The sequence below is a fragment of the Pseudophryne corroboree genome, chromosome 2 (genome assembly GCF_028390025.1).
Source record: "Pseudophryne corroboree isolate aPseCor3 chromosome 2, aPseCor3.hap2, whole genome shotgun sequence".
Classification (NCBI taxonomy): domain Eukaryota; kingdom Metazoa; phylum Chordata; class Amphibia; order Anura; family Myobatrachidae; genus Pseudophryne; species Pseudophryne corroboree.
In genome coordinates, this window is record NC_086445.1 from 481689391 (window position 1) to 481714973 (window position 25583).

A 25583-nucleotide genomic window follows, 5' to 3' on the forward strand; every position below is an offset into this window, starting at 1 on the left:
CCATTTTCCCCCCAGGTTTTTAGAACCAGGACCGGCTCGAAGAGCCAGAGGCTGGTTATGCTTTGGAGGGGGGACCCCACGCAATTTTTTTCCGGGTTTTTCCCCGTTTTTTAAAAATCGGAACAAAATCCGTCAAATTGGCCGTTTTTCGTCAGCGTGACTGTCGAATCCATTTTTTATTGAATATGGTCAATTTCGGCACCCACTTGCCGAAATTAGACGGTCGAATTGTGTCGAATTAAAAAACGGGCAAAAAATTGCCGCGATTCGCCGCTAATTGCATATACCCCTAAGAGAGGTAATTCCAATCATTTTTTAGATCAAGATGTTTATCCCATATGGAAACAAAAAAAACAGATTCAGTGCATTACAACAGGACTCCCCAAAGAGAAAAGAGTTAGAATTAGAGGAAGAAAACGTGTCCAAGAACGCAAGAAATTCTTGAGACAAAAAGGCCTGTTTAATCTATCTTCGCGGGTATTCACAGAGAGTGAAAAAGCTATTATAGCAAAAGGCCTTAAATTTGCCCCAGCACAGAAACCAGACATGTTTGGATTATTTATTGAATTAAATCGCTATACCAGGGATCTGTGTAGGAAAAGATATTTAATTCAAAAGGATCTAAAAAAGCGTAAAGAAATAGGTACACCCATTGTATTGGATTCAAGTGATGATGTGGGGCTGAACATGCTAATAGAATTGGAAAAAGAAAGCTCCGACGTGGGTCCCTCAATTAAAATCTATAATGTTGATAAAGTGAATGAGAGAGAGATAAAGTTCCGGAACAAATCGGAATTTTATCCCCTCCAACACATGAGTGGTAATATTCAAGCCTTTTATGATCTTATGTTAAAAGACATCCAAACACTCTGTAATGCTCCAAAATTGGTCTCAAATAAGCGAGATAATTTACATCCACGGGAAAGAACTGCCTTAAAGAATCTTATGAAAGATGATAGTATTATCATTAAGGCAGCAGACAAGGGAGGGGGTACAGTAATACAAGACCGCAGCGACTATGTCATTGAAGCACATAGACAATTAAAAAACAACCGATTCTATACAACATTGAGTGAGAATCCTACTATGAAATATCAGTGGGAAATTAAGATACTTTTGGATTCTGCGTTGATAGATGGGACAATATCCAAGACCGAATATGCTATTTTATTCAATAAGTTTCCCATTATCCCCACATATTACCACCTTCCTAAAATTCACAAATCACTCCTATCACCTCCTGGGCATCCTATTATTTCTGGTGTTGGGTCCCTCACTTCTAATTTGTCCGCTTTTATTGATTAATTTCTTCAACCTCACGTCACTACTCTTAAATCATATATTAGGGACTCCACACAATTTTTAAACATGATTAAGAACGTAAGATGGAAAAGTAACTATATGTTTCTTACTTGCGATGTGGAGTCCCTGTATAGTAACATACCGCATGGTTTAGGAGTATTGGCTGTTGAATATTATTTAAAAACAGATAATTCTATGGATGACTCACTGCGTCAATTCATAATTGACGCTATTAAATTTATATTATCTCATAATTACTTCACCTTTGATGGTTTGTTTTATTTACAGGTCCTCGGTGTGGCGATGGGTGCCAGGTTCGCCCCGAGTTTTGCTAATCTTTACATGGGTCGGTTGGTGGAGTCCCTCATTTGGGGGGGCCCATTCGGGGCAAACCTGGTACTATATGGTCGCTTCATCGATGACCTGTTCTTTATCTGGGATGGGGCTTTACAATCCACTATATTTTTCTCACGTTTCTTAATTCTAATGATTATGGTTTACAGTTCACGAGCACTGTTCACAATTCACATATTACGTTTTTGGATATTGATCTATCTATTAATAATGACACAATTGTCACTTCTACTTTCCGTAAGGAGGTAGATACTAATAATTTTTTAAATTATGGAAGCTGCCATTTTCGTCCTTGGCTCAATAACATCCCTAAAAGCCAATATCTCAGAATTCGCCGTAATTGTTCCCAGTCAGTACAGTTTGAGAGTCAAGCTTCAGCACTTACTTCTGCATTTAAAGATTGGGGATATCCGGATAAATTAATGGAGGATGCCTTATTGGAGACACGTTCGAGGGATAGAGATTCCTTATTAGTACCAAAGTTGGGGGATGATCACCTCCCTAAAGTTGATTCACAACAGCCCAGATTCATTACAAGATTCAATACAGGGTCAAAAGAACTTCAAACTATAATAAATAAAAATTACTCTGTGTTGAAAACAGATAGAATTTTATCCACTATATTAGATGAGAAACCGTGTATAACATTCAAAAGAGCTGCAAATTTACAAACGTATCTTGCCCCTAGTCATTTTAAAACCTTGGACACTAATTTAATAGCTAGTAAGAATATGTGGCTACAGAGATTAAAAAGGCCTCACGGGTGCTATAAATGTAAGAAACTGAGGTGCAATACTTGCTTATTCATTATGGATAAGACTGCTAAAGTTTAAAGTTTATTCACATACGTATGGCACACAATTTGAGATACGGGGCAGCATTGACTGTAGAACGGATTATGTTGTTTATGCTATAAGCTGTATCTGTGGGGTACAATATGTGGGTCGGACAACACGTTTGTTACACATCAGGTTCTTGGAACATAAGAACAATATTAAAAGAGGCACTAGTCAACACAGTCTAGTTAGACATATTTTGGATACCCATGATGGAGATGTTAAATGTATAAGTATACAGGGTATAGAACATATTGAACCTACCGCTAGGGGAGGTGATAGATATAATCGCCTATGTAAGCGAGAGGCCTTTTGGATACATACGCTTGGTACTCTCTTTCCAGATGGTCTAAATTACTGTATCGAAATGAATAACATCTGATTTAGGGGATCCAATATATAAACATGATGAAGTGGTTGTCATTGGTCGTATCTATACTAATGATCTCCCTTAATTTATGTGTGGGAGCCATGGGATAAATATCAGTTAACTTATAAGTTCAAGGTTTCAAATATATCTGCATTGTGAGTTGCATCAATATGGTGGACATTATATTAAGTAAAATAGTATTTATGTATATATATATTCATTTAAAGGTGTTATGCATCATCATTTTCATAAAATATCCTTCTCATGTGTCCTTTCTGAATTATAATGGACAATGGATTATGACTCTCTAGGGGGGTTAATTTAATTGATTCAACAGTACTTATGTTCTATATATTTTTATTTTTTTATTAATAATAATAATAATAATAATAAAAATAAAGAATAAAAAAAAATTAATAATAATAATAAATTACAATTGTCTTTGTGGTGGTACTTGAACCCAGGTCTGTGCGGTTGGGGGCTCGGGGATTAGTGTGGTGAGCCACATGGACCTATACCAACCAGTGCTTCTAATGGTTATATTTCACTAATATATAAGAATTATGTATGCTATGTATCTCTCCGTGCTGCCTGCTAGATTTAATTATTTATTTAATTAATTATTAGACAGTTACATTTGTTTAGTTAGAAAGTAAAAGATATTATCTAATAATTGTTCATGGTTTTGCCATATATTTGAAAGTACAATTGTTATGGTCTGTATATTGGATTATATGTATTAAGGTTCACACTAGGTTCACACTGGTATTAATTGATTCAGGTGCTTTTAATAGAAAGTAAGTGCTTAGGAGGCGTTTTCATTGGATAATGATTCCTTTAAATATCAGCTACTCCTAAAGCACAGGAGCTTATTCTGATGAAACCGACTGCCCTTAAGTCGGAGAAACGCGTTAATTAGGGCTGGAGCTACAACTTTATGGTCCTGACCATCTCCACATTTGCTACTGGGCTGACTGTCGACCATCTTCGCCACCTACAGCCGCGTCTGCTTCCCCCCCCGGGACCTGCCAACGTCCGCTTATTGCCACACCTGAGACCTGCCATCGTCTCCACACCGCTACTCCCGCACTGCCTGGCCTCCTGAGTGCTACAGGACACGGCTTTTGTTCATCATTGCATCTGCGGTGACCCTCTAGTTGTTATGTGTGGGGGTTGAAAAGTGAAGCAGTACGTTGGCTTGGAGATATTAATATCATTCTCAATTAGGGTGGCGTCTAAATTCCTTTTCAAAACATACTTTTTCCAGTACAACATATACGGAGGCATTTGGACTTTTTTCTCTAAACAGAGTTTGAAGAGAGACGTCTCTTCATTAATACTCTGTATTGGTTCCATTAATATTAATTGGATACTCCATGCGTCATAAAATATGGGACATTCTTATTAGTTACTAGCGATGGTCAGTCGATCTTATGCTCCATGACCAGCAATTTTCTTGTTTAATTGATTATATGTATCTTATAAATATTTTAATAAATTGTATTTATATATTCAGCACCTTGCGCTCTCTTATATAGTTATAATTATATTTACAAGATATATATAGTGACTGACTTAGTCACTATATATACAGTATATCTAAATATAGACATACTAATAATGCAAATCAAGTTTTTATATATATACACGCAACTATCATACTGTCCATCATAGGAGGGTTCCCCATGATGAAGTCTTGCTATTAAGACGAAACGCGTTGGACCATACCCTGGACCCTCTTATGATGGACAGATAAGCCTCACTCTTGTACGCTTGCTACCTGCCTAAATTTGTCATGGACTTTTAAGATTTTTTTTTTTAAAACTGCATTTTTTATTGTATTATTGTGGAATGTGATATGTTTGGGATTGCTATATAGCCCATTAACACTCTCACTAGCACAGTGTGATAGTTGCAGGTCTAAACTGTACACACTATTCTGTTTTTTCTTTTTCTGTTTCATGTCACCATGAATTACTTTTGGTCTGAGGACTGAAGACTACAGTTTAGAGATAAGTGTTTTTCTTTTATCCTCCCAATACTTGTGTGTGTGTGTGTGTGTGTGTGTGTGTGTGTGTGTGTGTATGTGTGTATATATATATATATATATATATATATATATATACTTGATTTGCATTATTAGGAGCCGGAGCCTTCTATTTTTATTCTATTTATTTGCACACTTGTCACCACCAGCCCCTCATGATATATAGGAATGTTTTAAAAGTCTTTCTAATATTAATATTTTTAAGTAGTCCTATTTGAGTATACACACATCTGTTCAGATTAGAAATGACCACCTTGTGCGCATACTACTTCTTTGATTTGATATATGTATATGTATATATATATATATTACTGATGTGCACCGGACATTTTTCGGGTTTTGTGTTTTGGTTTTGGATTCGGTTCCGCGGCCGTGTTTTGGATTCGGACGCGTTTTGGCAAAACCTCACCGAAATTTTTTTGTCGGATTCGGGTGTGTTTTAAATTCGGGTGTTTTTTTCAAAAAACCCTAAAAAACAGCTTAAATCATAGAATTTGGGGGTCATTTTGATCCCATAGTATTATTAACCTCAATTACCATAATTTCCACTCATTTCCAGTCTATTCTGAACACCTCACACCTCACAATATTATTTTTAGTCCTACAATTTGCACCGAGGTCGCTGGATGGCTAAGCTAAGCGACACAAGTGGCCGACACAAACACCTGGCCCATCTAGGAGTGGCACTGCAGTGTCAGGCAGGATGGCACTTCAAAAAAATTGTCCCCAAACAGCACATGATGCAAAGAAAAAAAGAGGCGCACCAAGGTCGCTGTGTGACTAAGCTAAGCGACACAAGTGGCCGACACAAACACCTGGCCCATCTAGGAGTGGCACTGCAGTGTCAAGACAGGATGGCACTTCAAAAAAATTGTCCCCAAACAGCACATGATGCAAAGAAAAAAAGAGGCGCACCAAGGTCGCTGTGTGACTAAGCTAAGCGACACAAGTGGCCGACACAAACACCTGGCCCATCTAGGAGTGGCACTGCAGTGTCAGGCAGGATGGCACTTCAAAAAAATTGTCCCCAAACAGCACATGATGCAAATAAAAAAAGAGGCGCACCAAGGTCGCTGTGTGACTAAACTAAGCGACACAAGTGGCCGACACAAACACCTAGCCCATCTAGGAGTGGCACTGCAGTGTCAAGACAGGATGGCACTTCAAAACAATTGTCCCCAAACAGCACATGATGCAAAGAAAAAAAGAGGCGCACCAAGGTCGCTGTGTGACTAAGCTAAGCGACACAAGTGGCCGACACAAACACCTGGCCCATCTAGGAGTGGCACTGCAGTGTCAAGACAGGATGGCACTTCAAAAAAATTGTCCCCAAACAGCACATGATGCAAAGAAAAAAAGAGGTGCACCAAGGTCGCTGTGTGACTAAGCTAAGCGACACAAGTGGCCGACACAAACACCTGGCCCATCTAGGAGTGGCACTGCAGTGTCAGGCAGGATGGCACTTCAAAAAAATTGTCCCCAAACAGCTCATGATGCAAAGAAAAAAAGAGGCGCACCACAGGTATAGAATGTAGATGGATAGTATACTTAATGACACAGAGGTAGGCACAGCAATGGCCTTCTGTATCGTACTGCTATATATAGTATACTGGTGGTCACTGTGTCAGCAAACTGCAAAACTAAAATGCACCACAGGTATAGAATGTAGATGGATAGTATACTTAATGACGACACAGAGGTAGGCACAGCAGTGGCCTTCCGTATCGTACTGCTATATATAGTATACTGGTGGTCACTGTGTCAGCAAACTGCAAAACTAAAATGCACCACAGGTATAGAATGTAGATGGATAGTATACTTAGTGACGACACAGAGGTAGGCACAGCAGTGGCCTTCCGTATCGTACTGCTATATATAGTATACTGGTGGTCACTGTGTCAGCAAACTGCAAAACTAAAATGCACCACAGGTATAGAATGTAGATGGACAGTATACTTAATGACGACACAGAGGTAGGCACAGCAGTGGCCTTCCGTATCGTACTGCTATATATAGTATACTGGTGGTCACTGTGTCAGCAAACTGCAAAACTAAAATGCACCACAGGTATAGAATGTAGATGGATAGTATACTTAATGACGACACAGAGGTAGGCACAGCAGTGGCCTTCCGTATCGTACTGCTATATATAGTATACTGGTGGTCACTGTGTCAGCAAACTGCAAAACTAAAATGCACCACAGGTATAGAATGTAGATGGATAGTATACTTAATGACGACACAGAGGTAGGCACAGCAGTGGCCTTCCGTATCGTACTGCTATATATAGTTTACTGGTGGTCACTGGTCAGCAAAACTCTGCACTGTACTCCTCCTATATAATATTAGTTATACTGGTGGTCCCCAGTCCCCACAATAAAGCAGCACACTGAGCACAGATATGGGGTGTTTTTCAGGCAGACAACGTATACTGGTGGTCACTGTCAGCAAAACTCTGCACTGTACTCCTGCTATATAATACAGCTGCTCCCCAGTCCCCACAATTAAGCAGTGTGAGCACAGATATATTATGCAGCACACTGAGCACAGATATGGAGCGTTTTTTTCAGGCAGAGAACAGATAAAACTGGTGGTCACTGATCAGCAAAACTCTGCACTGTACTCCTCCTAACAGCTGCTCCCCAGTCCTCCCAACAATTAAGCAATAAAGCAATCAAGTTCAACAATAAACGGAGAGGACGCCAGCCACGTCCTATCCCTATCATCTCCAATGCACGAGTGAAAATGGCGGCGACGCGCGGCTGCTTATATAGAATCCGAATCTCGCGAGAATCCGACAGCGGGATGATGACGTTCGGGCGTGCTCGGGTTAGCCGAGCAAGGCGGGAAGGTTCGAACCTGCCTCGGACCCGTGTAAAATGGGTGTAGTTCGGGGGGGGGGGGTTCGGTTTCCGAGAAACCGAACCCGCTCATCACTAATATATATACATATTTATTATAATCACTATATATATATATATATATATATATATATATATATATATATACACACACACACACACACACACAGACACACACACACACACACACACATAGAGCTATACAGATATATAACTGTATATATAGGATATCACTTTGATCATTTAATTAATGGGGGCCCCCACAAGTTTGTTGCCCAGGGGCCCCCACAGACCTTAATCCGGCCCTGTCCTGCAGTGTTTTACTAATCTCTCCCATAAAACACTGCCTGACCATACGAATGGCATCGACATCGGTGAGTGCAAATTGAAAAGAAAAACAATGGTAGTCTAGTACATTACCATGTTTTAAAAAAAAAAGTTGTACTCTCAAATGGCCGAAGTCAGCTAGGGAGGCTAATCCTGGGATCGGGAACGGTGGGATCCCTGGATTTAGGCCCAAAAACGGCCAGTATTCAATCCTGGGACTGGAAGCTCCAATCCTGGGGATTGAGGGATCAGCGTTGAGTGTCCTCAGGCGTGTAAAGTCACAAAGAGCCGGCTGTGCGACTGGTGCGGGCGGAGAGATGCAGCGAGTTGCCGCAGACCGAGCGCGTCCGTCCCGCCGCTGCCAGAGAGCGCTGTGTGTGCGCACGGCACTGGGCGGCGTCTGCAAGTCGCGGCAACGCGGACCGAGCTGGCTACCTGAATCCCCCAGAGCAGGGGCCCAGCTCGCTGCGGCGTGATGGGGTATTGCTAAGGTGCCGGAGGAGCGGGGTGATCCCAATGTCTCCAACAGGGCATCAAGTCACCGACTCCGGGGCAGAAGAAGCCTGCGAACTGCCCCTTTGGGCACTCGCATTAAGGGCACCCTCCCAGTAACACTCTTGCACCACTTCCTGGGCACATGCTGGTGTGTGTTCTCCTGGCTGGGGTCAGTGACCAATGAAGGGCAGAGCAGTGTGCATAATACTTGCTGGCAGTGTAGGCCACACCTATACCCACTGCTATCACAGCATCTGACCGAGTTCCCACAACACAGCATGCTGATTGCTACTGGGGGCAAGGCTGGAGCGCCCTGCGCTGACTGAGTGCAAGCTCTGCAGACCAGCACTACTCACCACTGCATTTCAGGATCCCATAGACAGAGCGGATGTAGTCCATGCTTCAGCAGATGCCCCTCCAGCCCCGGTTCTGCCTCACCGGCTCCGTGCTGGTCTGGTACGGGCTACTGGCCCTGGAGACCATGGAGGCTGTGGGCGCTTCTGCCTCAAACCCATCCATGTCCTTGGCGGCTCAGATCAGCAGTACCACAGGCTGCAATGCCACAGCTGCCTCAGCATAGACGGATGTTTCCCACCCGCCTGCGTTGTATGGTCAGTAATGTGTGCAGGGCGGGCGGGGCAGACACATAGGGAAAAGCCAATCCCGGGAATCCCGGGATTGACCATTTTTCAATCCCGATACCTGGGATTGAAAAAATGGCGCGGGATTGGCCTCCCTAAAGGCAGCCGAAATTGATCTCGGCTGAAATCAGCAGAAACACGACTGTTATGGGCCCTACACACTGGCCGATATTTTGAAAGATATGAACGATCTCGTTCATAAATGAACGAGATCTCGTTCATATCTTTCAGTGTGGAGACTTAAGCGATGAACGATGCGCGTCCCCGCGCTCGTTCATCGCTGGTCTCCTGTCGGCTGTGCATGCAGGCCAATATGGACGATCTCGTCCATATTTGCCTGCACGTCTATGGAGCCGGGTAACGGGGGGAGTGAAGAAGCTTCACTCCCCCCGTCACTGCCCCCCCCGCCGCCGGGTCGCTCGTCGGCCGTATCGGCCGTCGGGCACCTCGGCCAGTGAGTAGGGCCCATTATAGGCCCTACACACTGACCGATTTTTAGAAAGATATGAACGATCTCGTTCATAAATGAACGAGAACTCGTTCATATCTTTCAGTGTGGAGACTTAAGCGATGAACGATGCGCGTCCCCGCGCTCGTTCATCGCTGGTCTCCCGTCGGCTGTGCATGCAGGCCAATATGGACGATCTCGTCCATATTTGCCTGCACTTCAATGCAGCCGCGTGACGGGGGGAGTGAAGAAACTTCACTCCCCCCGTCACTGCCCCCCCCCGCCGCCGGGTCGCTCGTCGGCCGTATCCGCCGTCGGGCAGCTCGGTGGCGGGTCGGCTAGTGTATAGGGCCCCTTAGTAAATTTACCTTAATGACTTAATTGCATGAACATCGAATTAGTGTCAACATGAATCAGGCTTAAAGTCCATGTGAAGAATGTAACTTCAGATTCGTAGCTGCCGTTATCATCCCCGGAGTCTTCCTCCTTCTGTTTTATTACGGGCAGGGGGCGTGTGTACTGTAGCAGCAGCACTGCAGTAATACAGTACAGCAGCAGCCTGTCTCCTGTGCCGCATGTCCCGGCGGCGGTGGTGGGTCACTAGCGGCAACAGTAGGAGGAAGCAGCGGCAGCAGGATGACAGGGCAGCAGCTGGGAGACGGAGAGAGGAGCGGGCAGCAGATGTCGGAGAGTGCGCCGTTATCTGGGGTGAAGCCCGGCTGTCTGCGGTCACTGATGCGCCGGCTGCTGCCGCCCCGCTACTGGAGTGAAGTGAGGGAGCAGTGCCTGGTGGCCGGCCCCGTGGTAAGTCCACGTAACTGTGTGTACAGTGTGTGCGACCCCCTGTCCGGGATATGGGGGTATAGCTGCCGAATCTTCATTGCTTTCATTATTACACTGCGGGGTAACACTGACCTCATCATCTCTGTCAGTATTCTTCACCTGTACATGACGAGGCTGAAGTTAGCTTCTTATTCACTTCTTATTCGAGCTCCAGCTTCTTATTCAGATCATTCAGTTTTGCAAGGGTTAATGAGTCTTGGGTCACAAATTTGACCCCTGAAATCAACAGAGTAGGGTCCCTTGCATATGACCCGCTTGTATTTTGCCTGTCCCAACTCTGTTTTGGGCATTAAATACACTGGCAAAGTATGCACATACACCATATTTTACCATTTTGAATAAGTAGCTGTAGTTTCTCTGACGTCCTAGTGGATGCTTTTCAGTCTTCATGAGGTAGCGCACAGCACTGCAGCTGTGCGCCATTGTTGTCAGCACACTTCACACCAGCGGTCACTGAGGGTGCAGGGCGCTGGGGGGGGGGCGCCCTGGGCAGCAATGATAATACCTTGTTCTGGCTAAAAATACATCACATATAGCCCCTGTATTTAACCCCTGCCAGGTCTCACAAACACCGGGAGAAGAGCCCGCCGAAATAGGGGGCGGGGCCTATCTCCTCAGCACACAGCGCCATTTTCCTGCACAGCTCCGCTGCGAGGAAGGCTCCCAGGACTCTCCCCTGCACTGCACTACAGAAACAGGGTAAAAAAACAGAGAGAGGGGGCACTTTTTTTGGCGATATTGTTATATTAAGCTGCTATAAAGGAAACAACACTTCTGTAGGGTTGTTCCTATATATTTATAGCGCTTGGGTGTGTGCTGGCAAACTCTCCCTCTGTCTCCCCAAAGGGCTAGTGGGGTCCTGTCTTCGATAAGAGCATTCCCTGTGTGTCTGCTGTGTGTCGGTACGTGTGTGTCGACATGTATGAGGACGATGTTGGTGTGGAGGCGGAGCAATTGCCGGTAATGGTGATGTCACCCCCTAGGGAGTCGACACCGGAATGGATGGCTTTGTTTATGGAATTACGTGATAATGTCAGCACGTTACAAAAATCAGTTGACAACATGAGACGGCCGGCAAACCAGTTAGTACCTGTCCAGGCGTCTCAGACACCGTCAGGGGCTGTAAAACGCCCTTTACCTCAGTCGGTCGACACAGACCCAGACACGGACACCGAATCTAGTGTCGACGGTGAAGAAACAAACGTATTTTCCAGTAGGGCCACACGTTATATGATCACGGCAATGAAGGAGGCTTTGCATATCTCTGATACTGCAAGTACCACAAAAAGGGGTATTATGTGGGGTCTGAAAAAACTACCTGTAGTTTTTCCTGAATCAGAGGAATTGAATGAAGTGTGTGATGAAGCGTGGGTTAACCCCGATAGAAAACTGCTAATTTCAAAGAAGTTATTGGCATTATATCCTTTCCCGCCAGAGGTTAGGGCGCGCTGGGAAACACCCCCTAGGGTGGATAAGGCACTCACACGCTTATCAAAACAAGTGGCGTTACCGTCTCCTGAAACGGCCGCCCTCAAGGATCCAGCTGATAGGAGGCTGGAAACTACCCTGAAAAGTATATACACTCATACTGGTGTTATACTGCGACCAGCCATCGCCTCTGCATGGATGTGCAGTGCTGGGGTGGTTTGGTCGGATTCCCTGACTGAAAATATTGATACCCTGGATAGGGACAGTATTTTATTGACTATAGAGCAATTAAAGGATGCTGGGGCAGATGTATGATGGGGCGCTATGTGCATTCAGCAATTAGCGCACGCTAACTGCTGCTGGTACCGCATCATCACGATGTATGATGCGGCACTTTAACGAATTTACATTGTGCATGGTCCCGCTTCGTCCTGAGCGCTGTGCCTATACCTTTTTGCTGCCTCCCTGATGTATTAACGGCGGGACTGTCACTCACCGCTCGTTAAGTCCCCTCCATCGCTTCGCCAGGTCAGGGCTGGCGCTACAGCACTGCAGGTACTAAAAAGTGGGTTTTTTTTTTTTTTAGGTAATTTAAAAATAAAAACTTTATTGTTCGTGGACAATAGTCCCGCCCACGCCTCCTCCTCTATGATCTTCCTAACACATCCGGCGCCGGCGAGCGCATGCGCCTCCGGCCGCCAGCGGCACGAGCCGGGCGAAGGGCAAAAGGGCGCATGCGCAGAGAGCCAGCAGCAGCGATACCAGCCCAGCCGATGTGGAAGGTGCGCTATCGCTGAACAGGTAAGATAACGCACTCCCACATCGGCAGGGGCCTGAATAATACATTGTGGCGGCGGGTGCGGGCGTATCACCACGATAATGTGGTGATACGCCCCCAGACACATAACGTCCGTTAGGACGTTTTTCATACATCACCCCCGCTTTTCTTTATATGCGAGATGCTCAGAGGGATATTTGCACTCTGGCATCGAGAGTAAGTGCGATGTCCATATCTGCCAGAAGAAGTTTATGGACGCGACAGTGGTCAGGTGATGCGGATTCCAAACGGCATATGGAAGTATTGCCGTATAAAGGGGAGGAATTATTTGGGGTCGGTCTATCGGATTTGGTGGCCACGGCAACAGCCGGGAAATCCACCTTTTTACCTCAGGTCCCCTCCCAACAGAAAAAGACACCGTCTTTTCAGCCGCAGTCCTTTCGTTCCTATAAGAACAAGCGTGCAAAAGGACAGTCATATCTGCCCCGAGGCAAAGGAAAGGGTAAGAGAGTGCACCAAGCAGCTCCCTCCCAGGAGCAGAAGCCCTCCCCGGCTTCTGCAAAGCCCTCAGCATGACGTTGGGGCTTTACAAGCGGACTCAGGGGCGGTGGGGGGTCGACTCAAGAATTTCAGCGCACAGTGGGCTCACTCACAGGTGGACCCCTGGATCCTGCAGGTAGTATCTCAGGGTTACAGGTTGGAATTCGAGAAGTCTCCCCCTCGCCGGTTCCTAAAGTCTGCTCTGCCAACGTCTCCCTCAGACAGGGCGACGGTATTGGAAGCCATTCACAAGCTGTATTCTCAGCAGGTGATAGTCAAGGTACCCCTCCTACAACAGGGAAAGGGGTATTATTCCACACTATTTGTGGTACCGAAGCCGGACGGCTCGGTAAGACCTATTCTAAATCTGAAATCTTTGAACCTGTACATACAAAAATTCAAGTTCAAGATGGAGTCACTCAGAGCAGTGATAGCGAATCTGGAAGAAGGGGACTTTATGGTGTCCCTGGACATCAAGGATGCTTACCTGCATGTCCCAATTTGCCCTTCACATCAAGGGTACCTCAGGTTCGTGGTGCAAAACTGTCATTATCAGTTTCAGACGCTGCCGTTTGGATTGTCCACGGCACCTCGGGTCTTTACCAAGGTAATGGCCGAAATGATGTTTCTTCTGCGAAGAAAAGGCGTATTAATTATCCCTTACTTGGACGATCTCCTGATAAGGGCAAGGTCCAGAGAACAGCTGGGGGACGTAGTAGCACTAACCCAAGTAGTGCTGCAACAGCACGGGTGGATTCTGAATTTTCCAAAATCTCAATTGACCCCGACGACACGTCTGCTGTTCCTGGGAATGATTCTGGACACGGTTCAGAAAAAGGTGTTTCTTCCGGAGGAGAAAGCCAGGGAGTTATCCGAACTTGTCAGGAACCTCCTAAAACCAGGAAAAGTGTCTGTGCATCAATGCACAAGAGTCCTGGGAAAAATGGTGGCTTCTTACGAAGCGATTCCATTCGGCAGATTCCACGCACGAACTTTTCAGTGGGATCTGCTGGACAAATGGTCCGGATCGCATCTGCAGATGCATCAGCGGATAACTTTGTCTCCACGGACAAGGGTGTCTCTTCTGTGGTGGTTGCAGAGTGCTCATCTGTTAGAGGGCCGCAGATTCGGCATACAGGACTGGGTCCTGGTGACCACGGATGCCAGTCTGAGAGGCTGGGGAGCGGTCACACAGGGAAGAAACTTCCAGGGAGTGTGGTCAAGCCTGGAGATGTCTCTTCACATAAATATACTGGAGCTAAGAGCGATTTACAATGCTCTAAGCCTGGCAAAACCCCTGCTTCAGGGTCAGCCGGTGTTGATCCAGTCGGACAACATCACGGCAGTCGCCCACGTAAACAGACAGGGCGGCACAAGAAGCAGGAGGGCAATGGCAGAAGCTGCAAGGATTCTTCGCTGGGCGGAAGATCATGTGATAGCACTGTCAGCAGTGTTCATTCCGGGAGTGGACAACTGGGAAGCGGACTTCCTCAGCAGACACGATCTACACCCGGGAGAGTGGGGACTTCATCCAGAAGTCTTCCACATGATTGTGAACCGTTGGGAAAAACCAAAGGTGGATATGATGGCGTCCCGCCTCAACAAAAAACTGGACAGGTATTGCGCCAGGTCAAGAGACCCTCAGGCAATAGCTGTGGACGCTCTGGTAACACCGTGGGTGTTCCAGTCAGTGTATGTGTTTCCTCCTCTGCCTCTCATACCAAAAGTACTGAGAATTATACGGCAAAGGGGAGTAAGAACGATACTCGTGGCTCCGGATTGGCCAAGAAGAACTTGGTACCCGGAACTTCAGGAGATGCTCACGGAAGATCCGTGGCCTCTACCTCTAAGACGGGACCTGCTTCAGCAGGGACCGTGTCTATTCCAAGACTTACCGCGGCTGCGTTTGACGGCATGGCGGTTGAACGCCGAATTCTAAGGGAAAAAGGCATTCCGGAAGAGGTCATCCCTACCCTGGTAAAAGCCAGGAAGGAGGTGACTGCACAACATTATCACCGCATTTGGAGAAAATATGTTGCGTGGTGTGAGGCCAGGAAGGCCCCGACGGAGGAATTTCAACTGGGTCGATTCCTACATTTCCTGCAAACAGGATTGTCTATGGGCCTCAAATTAGGGTCCATTAAGGTTCAAATTTCGGCCCTGTCGATTTTCTTCCAGAAAGAATTGGCTTCAGTTCCTGAAGTCCAGACTTTTGTAAAAGGAGTACTACATATACAGCCCCCGGTTGTGCCCCCAGTGGCTCCGTGGGATCTTAATGTAGTTTTGGATTTTCTCAAATCCCATTGGTTTGAGCCACTCAAATCGGTGGATTTGAAATATCTTACATGGAAAGTAACCATGCTACTGGCCCTGGCTTCAGCCAGGAGAGTGTCAGAATTGGCGGCTTTATCGTATAAAAGCCCATATCTGATTTTCCATTCGGACAGGGCAGAACTGCGGACGCGTCCTCAGTTTCTGCCTAAGGTGGTTTCAGCGTTTCACCTGAACCAGCCTATTGTGGTGCCTGCGGCTACTAGCGATTTGGAGGATTCCAAGTTGCTGGACGTTGTCAGGGCATTGAAAATATATATTTCAAGGACGGCTGGAGTCAGAAAATCTGACTCGCTGTTTATACTGTATGCACCCAACAAGCTGGGTGCTCCTGCTTCTAAGCAGACGATTGCTCGTTGGATTTGTAGCACAATTCAACTTGCACATTCTGTGGCAGGCCTGCCACAGCCTAAATCTATCAAGGCCCATTCCACAAGGAAGGTGGGCTCATCTTGGGCGGCTGCCCGAGGGGTCTCGGCATTACAACTCTGCCGAGCAGCTACGTGGTCGGGGGAGAACACGTTTGTAAAATTCTACAAATTTGATACCCTGGCTAAAGAGGACCTGGAGTTCTCTCATTCGGTGCTGCAGAGTCATCCGCACTCTCTCGCCCGTTTGGGAGCTTTGGTATAATCCCCATGGTCCTGACGGAGTCCCAGCATCCACTAGGACGTCAGAGAAAATAAGATTTTACTTACCGATAAATCTATTTCTCGTAGTCCGTAGTGGATGCTGGGCGCCCATCCCAAGTGCGGATTGTCTGCAATACTTGTACATAGTTATTGTTACAAAAAAATCGGGTTGTTATTGTTGTGAGCCGTCTGTTCAGAGGCTCCTACGGTTATCATACTGTTAACTGGGTTCAGATCACGAGTTGTACGGTGTGATTGGTGTGGCTGGTATGAGTCTTACCCGGGATTCAAAATCCTTCCTTATTGTGTACGCTCGTCCGGGCACAGTATCCTAACTGAGGCTTGGAGGAGGGTCATAGGGGGAGGAGCCAGTGCACACCACCTAGTCCTAAAGCTTTTATTTTTGTGCCCTGTCTCCTGCGGAGCCGCTAATCCCCATGGTCCTGACGGAGTCCCAGCATCCACTACGGACTACGAGAAATAGATTTATCGGTAAGTAAAATCTTATTTTTGCAAGGGTTAGCTAGCATTGGGCCACAAATTTGACACCTGAAATCAACATAGCGTGGTCACTTACATATGACCCACTTGTATTTTGACTGGCCCAACGCTGTTTTGGGCATGAAATACACTGGCAAAGTGGGCACACACACCATATTTTACCATTTTGAATAAGTAGCTGTAGTTTTGCAAGGGATAACTAATCTTGGGCCACAAATTTGACCCCTGAAATCAACAGAGGGTGGTCACTTACATAAGACCCACTTGTATTTTGTTTGGCCCAACGCTGTTTTGGGCATGAAATACACTGGCAAAGTGGGTACAAACACCATTTTATAAATTGCCATTTTGAATAAGTAGCTGTGGTTTTGCAAGGATTAACTAGTCTTGGGCCACAAATTTGACACCTGAAATCAACAGAGGGTGGTCACTTACATATGACCCACTTGTATTTCTCATACGTCCTAGAGGATGCTGGGGTCCACTTCATGATCATGGGGTATACACGGTTCCGCAGAAGCCATGGGCACTCTTAAGACTTTTCAGTGGGTGTGAACTGGCCCCTCCCTCTATGCCCCTCCTCCAGACCTCAGTTTTAGAAATGTGCCCAGGCAGACTGGATGCACTCTAGGGGAGCTCTACTGAGCTTCTCTGAAAAGACTTATGTTAGGTTTTTTTATTTTCAGGGAGAACTGCTGGCAACAGTCTCCCTGCTTCGTGGGACTGAGGGGGCAGAAGTAGGAACCAACTTCCTGAAGAGTTTCATGGCTCTGCTTCTGGCTGACAGGACACCATTAGCTCCTGAAGGGTACTGAACGCTAGCCGTGTCTAGATGCTCACTCCCACAGCACGCCGTCACCCCCCTCACAGAGCCAGAAGTCAGAAGACAGGTGAGTAGAAGAAGACAGATCTTCTATCAAGTAAAGTGACGGCTGAGGTACAGCGCGGCTGGCGGGAGCGCAGCCCACACACACAGACACTGCAGGGTGCAGGGCGTGGGGGGGGGCGCCCTGGGCAGCAAAAACACCTCTATAAACTGGCAAAAAGGGGTCATAAGATGCCCAGGCACAGCCCTACCCCTGCCAGTATAAATATTATAAAAACACTCTGAGGTAAAAACGTGCCATTACGGGGGCGGAGCTTCTTCCTCAGGCAGCCAGCACACTGCTCAGCGCCATTTTCTCTCTCCTCAGACTGCAGAGACATCGCTGGTCCTCCTTCACTTCTGACTACAAGTATCAGGGTGCAAAATAGGGGGGGGGGGGCACAAGCGAATTTGGTGCTTTACAAGTGTGTTTTACTGTGTAAAAAGCGCTGCATGTCAGTGGGCATTCTGTGTTCACATGCATTAGATACTGGTGCTGGGGTTGAGAACTGGCTGTTCCTAAACTGTGTCCCTCTGACAGATTTTACTGTGGGTCTATCCCCTAAAAGTCCCAGTGTGTCTGTGTGTGTGTGTTGTACACGTGTGTAAGACATGTCAGAGGCAGGGAGTTCCTCCCCGGAGGAAAGCATTTTAGGGACACAGAAGTGTAATGTGGTGGTGCTGCCGGCACACCAAGAGCCTGTATGGGTAAAAGAAATACGTGATAGTATGCATCATATCAATAGAAGATTAGATAAGTCTAAATCTCATGCTGAGTGCTGGAGAAAATCTGTGGAAGATGTGATTTTTCAGGGCTCTGTTCTTCCATCCGCAGGCGACCCCTCTGGGTCACATAAGAGACCATTTGCGAATATTGTGAATACTGATACCGACACGGACACTGATTCTTGTGTCGACGATAGTGACTACAGAGAAATAGATAATAAATTGGCAAAAAATATACAATATATGATTGTAGCTATAAGGGAAGTTCTGGAAGTCATGGAAGCCACTCCTGTACCTCAGGAGAAGGCTTATTTCTATAAAGAAAAGAAATCCAAGGTCACCTTCCCTCCTTCCCACAAGCTTAATACTCTCTTTGAAGGGATGTGGGTGAATCCCGAAATGAAATTTCGTATTCCCAAGAGAATTCAGATAGCTTATCCTTTCCCGGTGGAGGACAGGAAAAAATGGGAATCACCCCCTGTGTTAGACAGGGCACTGTCCAGGTTGACAAAGAAGGTAATTCTCCCTGCACCTGGCACGGCTTCACTAAAAGAGCCGGCAGACCGAAAGATGGAAACTACATTGAAATCCATTTATGTTGCCAATGGTACGCTGCTCAGGCCCACCATTGCTTGCGCGCGGGTAAGTCGCGCTATTGAAAAATGGTCAGAAAGCGTGTCATCAGAAATTGACACGATTGATAAAGATGAGATACACCTTAAGTTAGGGAATATCAAAGACGCTGCCGCATGCATGCTAGAAGCGATGAAAGATATTGGACTCTTGAGTTCACAAGCCGCTACCATTGCAGTATCGGCTCGGCGGGCGTTGTGGATTCGCCAGTGGAACGCGGATACAGATTCCAAAAGAAATATGGACGCTCTCCCATATAAAGGTGAGGCCTTATTTGGCGATGGACTGGATGCGTTAGTCTCGGCGGCTACCACAGGTAAGTCGACATTTTTACCCTGCACCGGCAAAAAAGACATATCACCCGCACATGCAGTCCTTTCGGCCCAATAAATACAAAAAAGCGAGAGGTTCCCCCTTCTTTGCAGGTAGGGCAAGGGGAAAGGGAAAGAAGTCCACAACGACTTCAGGTTCCCAGGAGCAGAAGTCTACCCCTACTTCTGCCAAATCTTCAGCATGACGATGGGGCTCCTTTGCGGGAGGCCGCTCGGGTGGGTGCACGTCTCAAACTGTTCAGCCAAGGTTGGATTCTGTCTGGCCTGGATCCCTGGGTGTTGCAAATAGTGTCCCAGGGATACAAGCTGGAGTTTCAAGACGTTCCCCCATGCCGATTTTTCAAATCGACCTTGCCAGCTTCTCTTCCAGAAAGGGAAGCAGTAACAGCGGCAATCCAAAAATTATGTCAGGATCAGGTCATAGTCCTGGTACCTTTGTCACAACAAGGGGAGGGGTTTTATTCAAGCCTTTTTGTAGTTCCGAAGCCGGACGGCTCGGTCAGACCGATCCTAAACCTAAAAAATCTGAATCTCTACTTGAAACGATTCAAGTTCAAAATGGAATCACTGAGGGCAGTGATTTCCAGTCTGGAGGGGGGGGACTACATGGTGTCTGCAGACATAAAGGATGCTTACCTTCATGTTACCATTTATCCTCCTCACCAGGCTTATCTGAGATTCGCGGTTCAGGATTGCCATTACCAATTCCAGACATTACCTTTCAGTCTCTCCACGGCGCCAAGGGTATTCACCAAGGTGATAGGGGAGATGATGGTTCTCCTGCGTCAAAAAGGAGTCAATATAATTCCTTATCTAGACGATCTCCTGATAAAGGCGAGATCCAGGGAGCAGTTGTTACAAAACATCACACTCTCCCCGTCAATACTTCAACAGCATGGTTGGATCATAAATTATCCAAAGTCACAGTTGGAACCGATGACAAGATTGTCTTTACTCAAGATGATTCTGGACACAGAAGTTCAAAGAGTTTGTCTTCCGGTGGAAAAGGCTCTGGAAATCCAGAAAATGGTAAAACAAATATTGAAACCATCAAGTGTGTCGATCCATCAGTGCATTCGGTTGTTGGGGAAGATGGTGGCGGCTTACGAGGCCATACAGTTTGGCAGTTTCCATGCCAGAGTATTCCAGTGGGACCTGTTGGACAAGTGGTCGAGATCCCACCTTTACATGCATCGGAAGATAATCCTGTCGTCAAAAGGCAGGATTTCGCTCCTGTGGTGGCTACACAGTTCTCACCTACTAGAGGGACGCAGGTTCGGGATTCAGGACTGGCTCCTGGTAACCACGGATGCAAGTCTCCGAGGCTGGGGAGCTGTCACTCAGGGAGAAAGCTTCCAGGGAAAATGGTCAAGTCAGGAAGCCTGCCTTCACATAAACGTGGTGGAATTGAGAGCCATTTACAACAGCCTTCAACAAGCGGCACATCTTCTTCAAGATCATCCCGTGCAGCTCCAGTCGGACAGTGTAACAGCAGTCGCGTACATAAACAGGCAGGGCGGAATGAAAAGCAGAGCGGTGATGGCAGAGGTGACAAAGATCCTCCTCTGGGCAGAAAGACATGTAAAGGCTCTGTCGGCAATTTTCATTCCGGGAGTAGACAACTGGGAAGCAGACTTCCTCAGCAGACACGATCTCCATCCAGGAGAGTGAGGCCTCCACCAAGAAGTCTTTGCAGAGGTGACAAGTCTTTGGGGAGTTCCTCAAGTAGACATGATGGCATCTTGTCTCAACAAGAAGCTTCAGAAATATTGTTCCAGGTCGAGAGACCCTCAAGCAATAGCAGTGGATGCGCTGGTGGCCCAGTGGGTGTTCCAGACGGTGTATGTCTTCCCTCCACTTCCTCTGATCCCAAAAGTGCTCAAGATCATAAGAAGAACAAGAGTTTGAGCAATCTTCATTGCCCCAGACTGGTCAAGGAGGGCTTGGTACCCAGATCTTCAGGAGTTGCTCATAGTAGATCCTCGGCCTCTTCCTCTTCGCGAGGACCTGTTGCAGCAGGGGCCGTGCGTGTATCAAGACTTACCGTGGTTACGTTTGACGGCATGGCTGTTGAGCATCGGATCCTAGCCCGAAAGGGTATTCCCAAGGAAGTAATCCCCACCCTTATTCAGGCCAGGAAAGGAGTAACGTCGAAACATTACCACCGTATTTGGAGAAAATATGTGTCTTGGTGTGAATCCAAGAAGGCTCCTACGGAAGAGTTTCAGTTGGGACGTTCTCTCCATTTTCTGCAGGCTGGTGTGGAGGCGGGCCTCCGATTGGGATCAATCAAGGTCCAGATTTCGGCCTTGTCAGTGGTCTTTCAAAAACAATTGGCCTCTCTTCCAGAGGTTCAGACCTTCGTGAAAGGGGTTCTGCACATCCAGCCTCCATTTGTGCCTCCAGTGGCACCATGGGACCTTAACGTGGTGTTGCAGTTCCTTTAATCGGATTGGTTTGAGCCTCTACAAGAGATAGAGTTGAAGTTTCTCACTTGGAAAGTGGTGATGCTTTTGGCATTGGCATCCGCAAGGCGGGTATCTGAATTGGGGGCCTTGTCTCACAAGAGCCCTTACCTGATCTTCCATGAAGATACGGCAGAGTTGAGAACTCGTCAACATTTTCTTCCAAAGGTGGTGTCATCTTTCCACATAAACCAACCTATTGTGGTGCCAGTAGTTACTGACATGTTCACTGAGTCAAAGTCTCTAGATGTGGTTAGGGCTTTATGTCACTAGAACAGCTCGAATACGGAAAACAGAGTCTTTGTTTGTCCTGTATGCTCCCAAAAAACTTGGGTGTCCTGCTTCCAAGCAGACTATTGCGCGTTGGATCAGAAGTACGATTCAGCACGCTCATACTACGGCTGGATTGCCGTTACCGACGTCGGTGAAGGCCCATTCCACTAGGAAGGTGGGCTCATCCTGGGCGGCTGCCCGGGGGGTCTCGGCATTGCAACTTTGCTGAGCCGCTACTTGGTCGGGGTCAAACACATTTTCAAAATTCTACAATTTTGACACCTTGGCCGATGAAGACCTCAAGTTCAGTCAATCGGTGCTGCAGGGTCATCCGCACTCCTGCCCGTACTGGAGCTTTGGTCTAAACCTCATGGTCATGAAGTGGACCCCAGCATCCTCTAGGACGTATGAGAAAACATGATTTTGATACCTACCGGTAAATCCTTTTCTCCTAGTCCGTAGAGGATGCTGGGCGCCCGTCCCAGTGCATACTTTACCTGCAGTTTTGTTATTAAAGTTACACAAGTTGTGTTTTATTAGTTTCAGCATGTTGCTGTAATTGGGTCATGCCTGTTGGCGTTTTTTATGTTGAATGCCATGTTGTGCGGCATGGTTGAGGTGTGAGCTGGTATGTATCTCACCACTAGTATTAAAGTAAATCCTTTCCTCGAAATGTCAGTCTCCCTGGGCACAGTTCCTATAACTGAGGTCTGGAGGAGGGGCATAGAGGGAGGAGCCAGTTCACACCCATTGAAAAGTCCTAAGAGTGCCCATGGCTCCTGCGGAACCGTCTATACCCCATGGTCATGAAGTGGACCCCAGCATCCTCTACGGACTAGGAAAAAAGGATTTAGCGGTAGGTATCAAAATCCTGTTTTTGTTTGGCCCAACGCTGTTTTGGGCATGAAATACACTGGCAAAGTGGGCACAAACACCATTTTATAAATTGGCATTTTGAATAAGTATCTGTAGTTTTGCAAGGGTTAACCAGTCTTGGGCCACAAATTTGACACCTGAAATTAACAGAGGGTGGTCACTTACATATGACCCACTTGTATTTTGCCTGGCCCAACGCTGTTTTGGGCATGAAATACACTGGCAAAGTGGCCACAAACACCATATTTTACTATTTTGAAAAAGTAGCTGTGGTTTTGCAAGGGTTAACTAGTCGTGGGCCACAAAATTGACCCCTGAAATCAACATAGGGTAGTCACTAGCATATGACCCACTTGTACTTTCCTGGTTCAACGCTCTTTTGGCCATGAAATACACTGGCAAAGTGGGCACACACACCATATTTTACCATTTTGAATAAGTAGCTGTAGTTTTGCAAGGGTTAACCAGTCTTGGGCCACAAATTTGACATCTGAAATCAGGAGCTTGCAATACAGGCTCTGCGCACAAAGCTTTTCTTCAATTCTGGAAAGCAGTCTCTGCGGGCCTAGGGGATAATTCAGACTGCATCATTGCAGCGGTAGCGATCGCAGTCTGAATCACTTTATGGAGTGCGCCCTGCTTGTGCACACCCCGGGAGCCCAGAGAGATGCTATCAGCATCTCAGGGCTACGATCGCCTCTGCCTGATTGATAGGCAGAGGCGGTCACGGGGCGGGAGGGGGCGTGCTAACGGTGTAAGAACCGCGGTCGGGACAACGGAGGCCTGGCAGGGAGCTACTTATCAGGTACAAAATCATTGCCACTGTGCATTGGTTTTGTACCTGTGCGAGGGGGTGGGGGGGGCTAGGGCCAGTCATGCGGGGCGGACTAACCCAGTGCTGGGCGTCCCCCCGCATGTCAGATTAAATGATCGTAGATGTGCTCCTGATACACGTTATGCCACACAGTACTGCTCCTTATACATGTTACGACACACAGTAGAGCTCCTTGTACACATTACAACACACAGTAGTGCCTCTTATACATGTTTCACCACACAGTAGTACCCCTTATACACTTTACACCACACAGTAATGCATCTTATTTACGTTACACCACACAGTAGTACCCCTTATACAGGTTACGCCACACAGTAGAGCTCCTTGTACACATTACACCACACAGTAGTGCTCCTTTTACACGTAACGTCAATATAGTAGGCACTACGGGTAAGTTTAGGGTTAGGCTGCATGGGGGGGGGGGTTAGGCACTGGTGGGGTGGGTGGCTAGTGTTAGGCTGCGGGGAGGGGGAAAGGTTAAGGTTAGCTACTAGTGGGAGGATTAGGGATAGTACTCACCAGAACATTGCTGAGACAACACCAATGCAATTTGATCCAGAGAAAGGCTCTTCTGCCACTGGTACAAAGTACGAAACTGCTAGATCACAAGGGACTGTTTGTTGACAGTTCTTCATGTCGACATAATGAATGTCAATATGATAACTGTCGACCAATTGTATCCAACTCCCACAAAAACTCAGGAGGCTTCTCACTGTATAAAGATGGGACAATTCCTTTGTACAAGGATACACAAGGCCTGTGGAGACAGATGCCCACACTATGCATCATGCAGCCAGCAGCAGCACATGCACCCTGGGTGACAATACATGACTTTGTGCCTGGCTGCCTTAGTGGGGTCACTCTATGCTGTGCTGTATGTTATATGTCACTGCACAGTCACCATTACTGTTTGCCGAGAGCCCAGATTACTGTAACAACCCCGCCCACCACCTCCCAATCTCCGCCCGCCTCAATGTAGGCTCCGCCTCTTCGAGGTCAGTGATTCTGAGTTTGCAGGATGAAATGTACAATTAGAAAAATGTATAATAAAATAAAACTAAATAAACACACAACTGCCTGACCGCCTTACAAGGAATGCTGCTGCACTACCTCAGCTACTCTACAGTTTAGCCGCATGGTCACGTGATGTTCCAGCGCCGGTAGCCAAAAGAAACAGCTGGGCTGCCTGTGAATGAGAGGGAAGATGGCCCCTTCTCCAGACTCCTCCACGGCATCCTCCTCCCCCTCTGGCCAGACCGCAGCTCTGCACACCAGCTCAGCCTCATTCTGTTAAGGTGAACCGGCGTCTTGCAGCATGCCGGCGGGTGGCATGTAATGAGTCAGTCTGACTCATTGTAGTGCCTCCGGCTGTGGGCCCCTTCATTGTGGCGGGGCCCTTGTGCATTGCACCGGTTGCACCACTGCAAGTTCTGCCCTTGAACCTACGATAATAGCCCAGCAGACCAAAGAATGTCCTGAGTTGTGACTTACATTTTAGCTTAGTCCATGTGAGGACTGCTTCCACCTTGTGGGTTGAGGTTTAACTTGCCCTTGGCATACAATAAACCCCAGATACTTTGCCTCCACAATTATGATGGCACACTTCTCCAGGTTAGCTGTGAACCCTTGTGCCTGTAGAGACTGTAACACTGCACCCACCTTTGGAAAGTGTGACTTTATACTGGAACAAACCCACTGGGGTATAGAAGGCTGTCTTTGGTTCCATCAGAGTAATTTGCCAGTACCCCTTTCAATAAATCTAGCGTGGTGAGATACTGGCTTATTGCTAAGTTTCTACCAGTTCATCAACCCGGGGCATAGGATAGGAATCAAACTGAGGA

The 25583-nt window shown here is 46.9% G+C and overlaps 1 protein-coding gene across 7 annotated transcripts in view; it reads left to right on the forward strand.

Moving 5' to 3' along the window:
• Nucleotides 1-9956: 9956 nt before the first annotated feature.
• The window catches only part of LOC135029617 (multidrug and toxin extrusion protein 2-like), a 486356-nt gene continuing 470729 nt past the window's right edge, over nt 9957-25583 (forward strand). For all 7 annotated transcript variants that reach the window (XR_010225784.1, XM_063953866.1, XM_063953871.1 and 4 more), the window contains exon 1: nt 9957-10485. Coding sequence is in view for 6 of the 7 variants with exons in the window: in XM_063953866.1 (XP_063809936.1) it covers nt 10318-10485 (168 nt within the window). In the remaining variant the exon portion in view is untranslated. The remainder of the gene's footprint in view (nt 10486-25583) is intronic.